This window comes from Leguminivora glycinivorella, chromosome 14 (assembly GCF_023078275.1).
Source record: "Leguminivora glycinivorella isolate SPB_JAAS2020 chromosome 14, LegGlyc_1.1, whole genome shotgun sequence".
Lineage (NCBI taxonomy): Eukaryota > Metazoa > Arthropoda > Insecta > Lepidoptera > Tortricidae > Leguminivora > Leguminivora glycinivorella.
The window spans coordinates 11,587,181-11,596,587 of NC_062984.1; the positions used below are offsets into that span (position 1 = coordinate 11,587,181).

The window sequence follows — 9,407 nt, forward strand, 5'->3', positions numbered from 1 at the left end:
CAACTGACAAATAAAGGCTCATTTTAACGGCACGCGAACTCGCTTGCGATCTTAGTTACATTTCGCACTGATGATATTACATACAATTCAGCACATCAATCAAAAACCGCAGTGTAATGAAACTATGTAGTATGCGAGTTCTAGCACCGTGTAAATGAGCTTTTATTAAAACGCAATGTTTGTCCACTGCGATTTGCAGTCGAACTCTGCAAAGCTAGCAATTCCTGGCAGGTTCATCACAAGGTAAAGATAATTTGTTTTCCCCTCACTAGCTCGGAAACACGTGTTTTGTCCTTTAATACCAGCGGGTAAAAACGCATTTTATACACTAGTGGGTAAAGTAATTTGACCTTGAATAAAGTCAAATTAACTGCTTTGAAATTGATGAAAGTAGGTGAATCTAGTAATAAAGATGATTTACCACCTGTGGAACTACTGCAGTGATAAACGCATTTTTTGCGTTGTAGTTTCCTCGCTATAGTGAGGGAAAAAGTTAAGTGTTACACTCGGGTGCAAATTTATTTTACTTCTCGTGTGTTAAAAAACTCGCAAGTTCAGGATTCTATTCTCGAACCACTCGCTTCGCTCGTGGTTCAACTATAGAATCCTTTCACTTGCTCGTTTTTCAATTCTACACTTGGCGTTAAAATACAACTTTGCCCCCTTGTATAACAAATAACTATTCTTTCGAGAAGGACAAAGTCATCAAACATTATTATGAATGTACAGGGTAATAAAAATGAAGTGTTCATTCAATAATTCTATAAGTATCTCATTAAATAGGTACAGCTAGTTTTGTCAAATCATTGTGGTTTTTGCGGACAAACAGTATGACTGCTAGGCGCCGCACGCGCACCCGGTAAACAAATTACATACTTAGGTACTTACATTATGCTTTTCCAATGAAAATCGTGTTTTTAACGCATCGTCGTGTATGTACAGTGGCGATAAGTAAACACGACCAAAGGGATCTTATGTATCGCAGCAAGCATTCTTTTGTATGATCACGAGTTGCGTTTTACCTATTCAATTGTACAACGTTTTACATTACATAGGTCTCGTTAAAATTTCGACTTAGGTAAGTAAAATACTATTTGCGCCCTAGTGCAGTAAAGTAGTGATAATAATATACTTTACGTAATACCAATTGAATCCCGAGTGCCGCGATTTCGAAGTACAGAATGAGATGAAGAGAGCGCGTTGATGTCATTTATTTTATTGTGATAAAGAGTTACAACTTACAACAGATTGTAAACAAAATCATTGTTTGATTTTTTTTGGACAATAGTATTATTTATGTGTCATAAACGTCGTCAAGATGGCAAACGTTTGTAGAAAACGAAGTAAGACTCTAATAAGTAAATAATAAATTATCTACATACATACATGAATTCACGCCTGCACGCCACGGCACATGAAACTAAACAAGTTTCAGTGGCGCTCTTAGCAATTAACGGGTTGAAAAAAAAAAAACTGAAATTGTGATATCGCAGTGACAGGTTGCCCGTCGCCCACATCACAATTGAAACCCAATCCCAGAGTCGACTTATACTAAAGACTCCCACGAAAGTTGGAATTCTTAGCCCGTCACCATAATAATAAACATACACAAAAATAAAATACAAAATTTTAAAATCCCCTGTAGAAGAGCGCCATAAACTACCCACATTAGAAAAAAACATGTAAGGTTTAACAAAAGAGTCGGAGACGATGGTGCCCCGTAGGCTGGCAGCGTTGCCTTTTTGAATGGCCAGACTTAATCGCAGGCCAATGTAGCTGCCAGCCCTGATCACCGGGCACGTTGATGTTGAATAAGAGAAAAAACATTAAATGGAAATATTTTATTAGGAAATAAATACCTATTGCCGCTATTTTATAAAAATAGCGAAATACATAACAATTAAAATAATGTAAAAACGAACGTCACGGTAACAGTGTAACATTAGACCGTTTTCACATTATCCGATCCGATATCGGATGTCGGAAGGATTTCATATATCCGATATCGGTCCGACATCCGATATCGGATCGGATAATGTGAAAACGCACTTACAGTGCCTCAACTACTTCGTACACATATACATATATGTATGTCAGGTAAACATAGGATTGTTTTGATTCTTTTACATATACACGTCAATTAGGATTTAGTTACTATTACTATGATACAGATACTAGAACTTTATTAATAACGGCAAAGTTACAGCTCATTAAAATGCTTAAAATGTTCTACTTAAAATGTTATTTAATACAGAATAATTTTATTTAGTAAGATCAAGTGAGGTTCGTAAATATGTGCTTGTACCAGAAGTCGACGGTTTTGGTCCAGGCACCTGATGTCGTTTCGTCCAATTTTAGTACTTCTATAAACATTTTTAGTAACACTTCTTTCAGTTCCTGTAACAAAACAATTATTTAAAAACTGACGGCCCGATTCGACCATTAAGATATATGTCAAATATTAGCTCTAGATAAGATACGATACGGATCGGTTAAGGTGGATGTCCCAGGCTTTCCTGCCAACCAAGCACCAAAAGATGGCGTAACTGTGCACAATTTGAGAATTATCACCATCTTTTCCATAAGTCAAGTAATTTTCCAAGACGTGTTGGATGGGGCGAAGACAACAAAAATAGTCAGTGTGAAAATAGAGTTTGTAAACGAATAAATATATGCATATGCTTAGTGCTAAAATTAGTTTTAGTACCTATGGAGTTATTGAAAAATTTACTGGCAATGGCATGGCAATAACGTGTGCTGTTAAAACTTGACAACAACTTTATGTAAATGAATACAGTTCAAGTAAAACTTACTAAAAAGTGTCGTTCACTAATCTTCCTCTTCTTGTGTGAGTCTCCTACTTTCTCCATCATAGCCGCGACCACATCTGGCTGGTTCATGTGCCTCACGGCCAGGTCGATGGAGTTCATCAGGTTTATGACGTGCGCTCGGAACTGCAAGTTGGACTCGTATTCGTGTTCTGGCAGCTTTCGAACCATTTTGAAGAACTCAAGCGTTTCGGGGTACGCGCGGAATAATCTGCAAAAATGTATTTAGTCTTTTTATATTCTTAAAATCAAAATAGGATTAGGTACCTATTTTTAATTATAAATATTTTAAAATTGTAATGTTAAATTAGTATATAAAAGATAGAAATACAAATAGGTTAGGTTAGAAAAAAAAAACAATGAAAACAGTAGTTGATTGTAGGTGCTATGCTACTTATACATATTTTGCGATCGTATAGTTAAGTTAGTATCGTCGGTGTTACATATGACCTTCTTTGTTAATAATTTACATAATATCAATGAGCTAAAATACAACACATTGACCTTTAACAATAATGTAACACCTTTATAATTAATTCAAGAATAAATGGTATGAAACAAAAAAATCTGTGACCCGTGATAAAAATAAACTTTGACCTTAGTGCTTTTTGTTGACGAATGTAGCAAAAACAAATCATGGTTTGAGTCTAGGAATAAATTATAAGTATTTTAATAATTACAGCTTCACAGGCATTAATCAGTTGTTTACCTACTTCTACATAGGTACTTAATAGGGTCTTTACTTTTTAATCAAATCTGGTATTTTTTTAGAAAATATAGGTACTATATAATATAAAATAGAAATTGTATCTAAACATAACTGTCGTCTACATTTTTATAATAATCTTCTGGTGCTTTATTTCAAGCTTGGTGCGAAATAACTTATTTATTAACGTAAGTTACATATACCTAAATCATATAATGTTTGACTTGCTCGAATTCAACTTCGAAAAATCAGGACATCGCTTTTGGTGGCTTTGGATTGTTTCATTTAAGTAAGTATTTTTTTGTAAGTACTTATACCGACGTGATACCGACTAACTAATAATGCTCATAAACAAAACAACACATTAAATATTTTATTACTTTTTGCTCTCCCGAAACTAGTACGATATTAGTTGCATGCATTGTATATGTCATGTTTGACGACCGGTCTGGCGCAGTCGGTAGTGACCCTGCCTGCTGCGCCGCGGTCCCGGGTTCGAATCCCGGTAAGGGCATTTATTTGTGTGATGAGCACAGATATTTGTTCCTGAGTCATGGATGTTTTCTATGTATATAAGTATTTATATATTAAATATATCGTTGTCTGAGTACCCACAACACAAGCCTTCTTGAGCTTACCGTGGGCCTCAGTCAATCTGTGTAAGAATGTCCTATAATATTTATTTATTTATTTATTTATGTTGCAGATATTGGTCAGCAGCTTTGACGCGGTCTATAAAATAAAACTAATAACACTTTTGCACTTTTACTATGTTTAACACGCTCATTTGTCCAATTATTAAGTATGTTTTTAACACTTTGAGCTATTCTAAACATGTAAGTTGTCAAGTGTTGAAGAAATAACTTTATGTGAGAATTGAGTGGTAAACAATTGCATGAGTTTCAGCTCTAAAATATTATCGAAATATTAGCTCTATGCGATAAGGATCGGATATAATTTAAGTGTAAAAATGACGTTTCGTCAACCAAAAACGTCACTTTTGACACATTAAGGGCCACTTGCACCACCCGCTTAACTCAAGGTTAGTAGGCTGTCAAGTGTCAAATTCCATGTAAAATGGTGAGTCATTGAGTCAACCTCAGGTTCACCCTCCATTTTTGGTGGTGCACCAAACGTTTAACTCGGGGTTAGTGGGCTGTCATCTGTCAAATTCCATATAAAATGATGAGTTAACCCTCGGGTTAACCCTTCATTTTCGTTGGTGCAAGTGGCCGTAAGTAGTATAATTTGATGTATCTTAAAGTTATCGTACGCTCATCCGCGCCAATACGGACCAGCGACTAGCTACGGTAACGACATTATCGTCAGCGGTTGTGACGTTGGGTACGCTACGCACCCTGAAGGTTATAGCTATACGAGTAGGTACTTTAGGTATATATACTATAGCTGCCACTCTGATTTCTGTATACAAAGCGTATTCAACCAGTCGCTCAATAGGAGGGAATTGAATCGACTTGTATTCAATTGGGGACACTATATATATTCAATACCAATTAGAAGATGTGACACTTCGTCCCGGTCGGACAGTATGTTAGACATACCTACTTACAGTTTAAATTCCTTGAATAGAATATGTTTCTAGTGATTTTATAACGATATGATAATGTTTCGACCCTTACCCATTAATGTGTGTTATGAAAAAAATATTTGAGATTTTCCATTACAAAAAAAAATATCTTTATGCTTCAAGTGTTCGTAACAAAATTCTGCTGAAAGAGGTCCTTATGAAACAGCACTCGTCTCTGATGGAAAGCCACAGAGCCGGAAATATCTTGTTTGAAAATGAGTTTTCCAATGTCTTTTGGTCACATTAAAATAACATTGCTTCTTGGCGAACTTAAACTTGGAACTGTACGTAGCGCTGAACCGTGGAACCACATAACGTCGTTGCTACCAAAATTAGTTGTTTTCTAAGATTATTATAATACTAGAGGGATTACCCCGGCTTTGCATGGGGAGTACAGCATTAAAAATGGGTATACATAGTACCTAAGTTTTCCTTAAAAATAGACATATATGTCATGTCATATTAGCGAACTTTTTGTAGATCTATTAGGTCTCAGCCAGCGGGATTTGGTCCCTCTTAGAACTTATCGTCATATTTTAATTAATTTACATACAAACAACAAATTATATGCATAAACCTTCCTCAAAAATCACTATAATTCATAGGTGAAAACCGCATAAAAATCCGTTCAGTAGTTTTGAGTTCATCGCGAACACATACACACACAGACGGACGCACCGGAGGACTTTATTTTATTACGTGTAGTGAATTAGTGATGTTACCTTTTAAGAAGTTCTGTCCCATTAGCCACTGAGTTTGCGAAGACGGGGGCCCACGAGCGTTGCACGGCGTACACCTCACGCCGCGTCAGCCCTGACAGCGAATTCTCCGCGTCTGGGTCTCCGCCCCACCACAGGTAGCTCAACCAACTGCCCATCGTCTCTCAATGGTGATCCTGGAAAACAAAAGATTTTTGTGTTCATTCCCGATAGCCAGAATCATAATTATTATTATTAAGTCATTAGAGCTTCTGCCACCGAAAAGCTCAAATATACTTAGAAAGAACTTTAATTCAAGGGACGAACGTTTTTTTACTATCTGAAGGACATAAAGAAGCACAATATAGAAAATATGAGATAAGAATTGGGGTTTACGTGGGCGTTGGGTTAGGTTAGGCCCTGGTATCGGGATCGAGATGATTAATAAAAACTACTTCATTTTATTCTGAAACGTTAATTCTATACAGTTTGATAGCAATACTTTTTGAACCCCACGTAAGCTAAAACTTACAACGTACTTACCTACTTCATAACAGTAACATGCAAAAAAAATGGCCCGGCATGGTCAGAGGTTGCAGGACTCGCAGGTTCGAGCTCCGAGTCCTGCCGGCGGAGGTGTGAATTTTTCATTTTTTTTTTCTTTTTGCCTAGAGTGGCACTGAAACTTAAGTAGTTCATGTGCTCTGCCTACCCCTTTATGGGATACAGGCGTGATTGTATGTATGTATGTTTTTTTCATTTTTACTTTAATTTTAAAATAAGTACCTAACATGCCATTTATTAAGTAAATCCGTTGATTGTATACTCGTATAATCCATAAAACAAAACAAATGAATTTCGATCCAACAAGAACAAACAAAATTCCAATTTCAAAATACGTACGTCGAGGCGGCGCGTTTCGAAAGCGGCGCGTTCCGGCGTGTTTCGAAAAGTTTTCGCGGTTAGGTCTGCGGCGCGCGCGCTGCGGTCAACTTCTGCACGTGTACTAAAGTCAGCTGTTTGTTTTACTACATTTATGCTACACTGGACTGTGACAGCGTTCTCCCACTGTCTCGTCATTCATGGGAAATGAAAGATTGTTATTGCAATAAAAGTCTTGTTATTGCACTCTTGCATTGTGTAATTGGTAGCAAATATTCTTTAAGAAAAGGAAAACCGACTTATGTTGAGGAAGTATACCTATATGCTTGTGACTGTTGAATAATGTAAAATGTGATTTTATTTTTAAAAAATGTACTAAATGAAGTAAGTCTTTTGTTTACACCACAACCAGTCGACTTCTACGATACCTACGCGAAATAAGCGGTGTGATGAAATTCTTAGCCCATATGGGCTAGAATATGTTGTAATGTAACTATGGAAGCTTAAGAAGAACATCTTTTCTCGTATGTTGTTACATACGTATATACATATAACGTACGTATAAGTACAGCTCTGTAAATGGCAATCTAAAATCCCATTACCTAAAGACGGGAATGGGTTAAGGTAAAAGTGCTGGAAATAACGTGAAAGTGAAAACATCACTGTGCGTTGTCAGGTAAAACGTTTATTTTCCAATGTCACATCCAATGTAGTACAACAACAGTATTAATTAATACCTGTATTCCTATCCAGTGGAGCAATACACCGCGACCAGCCTTCTGGACACCTTACCCAACGAACAGGACCGGCCAAATTTTCTATTTGTAAGTTTTAATGTAGGTAAGTGTTCAATATTGTGTTATGTTATTTTATACGTTGTACGTTGTTAATCAATGGCAAAGACATATATAACTCCATCTAGACAGATAAAGTCTAAGAAAAAAACGTACCTCAGTACCATACAGAAAAAGGTTGTAACTAAACCTCCGCTCACTTACTTATTTACTTACTTCCTTGACTAACCGACAGTATAGCTGCCCCCCTTTAAATATACCCCGTAAATTTTGGCCTCGTGTCGTCTAGTGTGATTATGTAGAACCCTTCGATGTGAACCGCGATAACACAGATCCTTTAATGAGTATCAGCTTTATTTTTGACTAATATTTAAATTTTTATTTTTTTCATATTTTAAAGAAGAATAAAGGTTATTGTAGCATAATAATATAGTGTTATAGAAGAGTATTTTATCAGATTTAGGCCTAGAAAGTTATAATTATGTGAGATAATTAATGACGTAATGAAGAAATTTTTAGTATAGAAGTTAGTGAGTGAAACATACATGAAATAAATATTAAAAAATATTTTGGTAATCATCCACTACGCCTTATTAGTGGTCCTGGTTTGGGTACGAACTTGCGATGTGGTATAGGACCCTTAAGCCCAATCAAACCGCTTTATCGGGCATCCTAAGCAAGTAAGCCTGAAGGGCTATCTATCTACGAACTAACCCCCTTTTTTTATTTGTTTCTTTTCCCTAGCTAAAACCCCCCTTTTCCCCAATACTGCTAATAGACCATAACTTCTCGATCTTTCTAATGTTTTATCGAAACACCGAGCAGTCGCTAACTTTTATGAGAACTAAGTAAGTCTATTAACTTTTCTAAGCTTTTGACTTTCCATCAGTGGACGGCGCTCGCATGTCACTGGACCCTATAACAAACCTATGCTTTTTATTCCAAAGAATAGTTTGTTTTCCTAACCAACATGATAGAATTTACCTTGAAAAACCAGTTAGCAACACTAAGTGTCCCGCAGCCACACCGAAAGATCAGAAATTGCTACCACAATTATTAATTTCACTCAAATAAATTAAGTAATAAGAGATTTTATAAATTACCAGTTTTACCACATATTTTAAGATAGTAAACACCACATTTAAAGTCCATTTAAACCATATAAATAGTAGTAGTTAAATTATTTCTCCACAATACACGTTGACCAATTATATTTTAAGACCAATCATAAAAGAACTCTACTTTCATAGAAATAGTGTGTGACTCTACCCTAATCCTATCGTTTACCCTACCTAGCATATCTGAAACACAGACCGTCACTTACCATAGATCTTGTGTTCAAAATATGCACAAGTGTATCCCTACCATAAGCTGTACAGTTCAGCCAGCGAATCTGAGATAGGCAACCTATAGGCTTGAGTTGGTTAGATCCCCCCCTCTGCTTTTGCCCGCAGGCTAGGGTAGCAGAGAGTAGATCGCCCTATCTGTGTATATATCCAGTATTCTAGGACACACCGGTACCAGCCACATGGGAGACCCAGCTGCGACCAAACTTTACTTAGATATGGATCGATCACAACCGAAATCCCCAGCAACCAACGCCAGCATGAACCAGAGCACCGAGTAAATAAATATATATATATATAGGACCCCAGCCTCAAATACTGTCGACTTCAGTGAGCAAGGATTACTCCTAATGTCTTTCGTCAATCGAGAAAGTCCTCACTTTCATCTAACAGTTGGACTCTTTGAGACCGGTGAGAAAGTACGCCTTTTGTAAGTAAATAAAGGCGCCCAAGCCTCCACTTGGAACAAAAAGACTCCTAAACGCCTTATGTTTAACAGCCGCAAGGTATAAGGCGCTTAGCAGGACAACAGTCTGTCACAAACAATGATCTGGCTTATAACTTT

At 36.7% G+C, this 9,407-nt stretch overlaps 1 protein-coding gene across 1 annotated transcript; it reads right to left on the reverse strand.

The window, feature by feature from the left end:
- Positions 1 to 1,999: 1,999 nt before the first annotated feature.
- On the reverse strand, positions 2,000 to 6,919 carry LOC125233427 (myoglobin-like). Its single transcript, XM_048139443.1, has 4 exons — positions 6,724 to 6,919; positions 5,845 to 6,017; positions 2,814 to 3,039; positions 2,000 to 2,397 (listed from the first exon to the last, which is right to left on the reverse strand). Exons 2-4 carry the CDS (start codon positions 5,997 to 5,999, stop codon positions 2,275 to 2,277), a joined length of 504 nt encoding a protein of 167 aa, XP_047995400.1. The 5' UTR covers positions 6,000 to 6,017; positions 6,724 to 6,919; the 3' UTR covers positions 2,000 to 2,274.
- Positions 6,920 to 9,407: the final 2,488 nt, after the last annotated feature.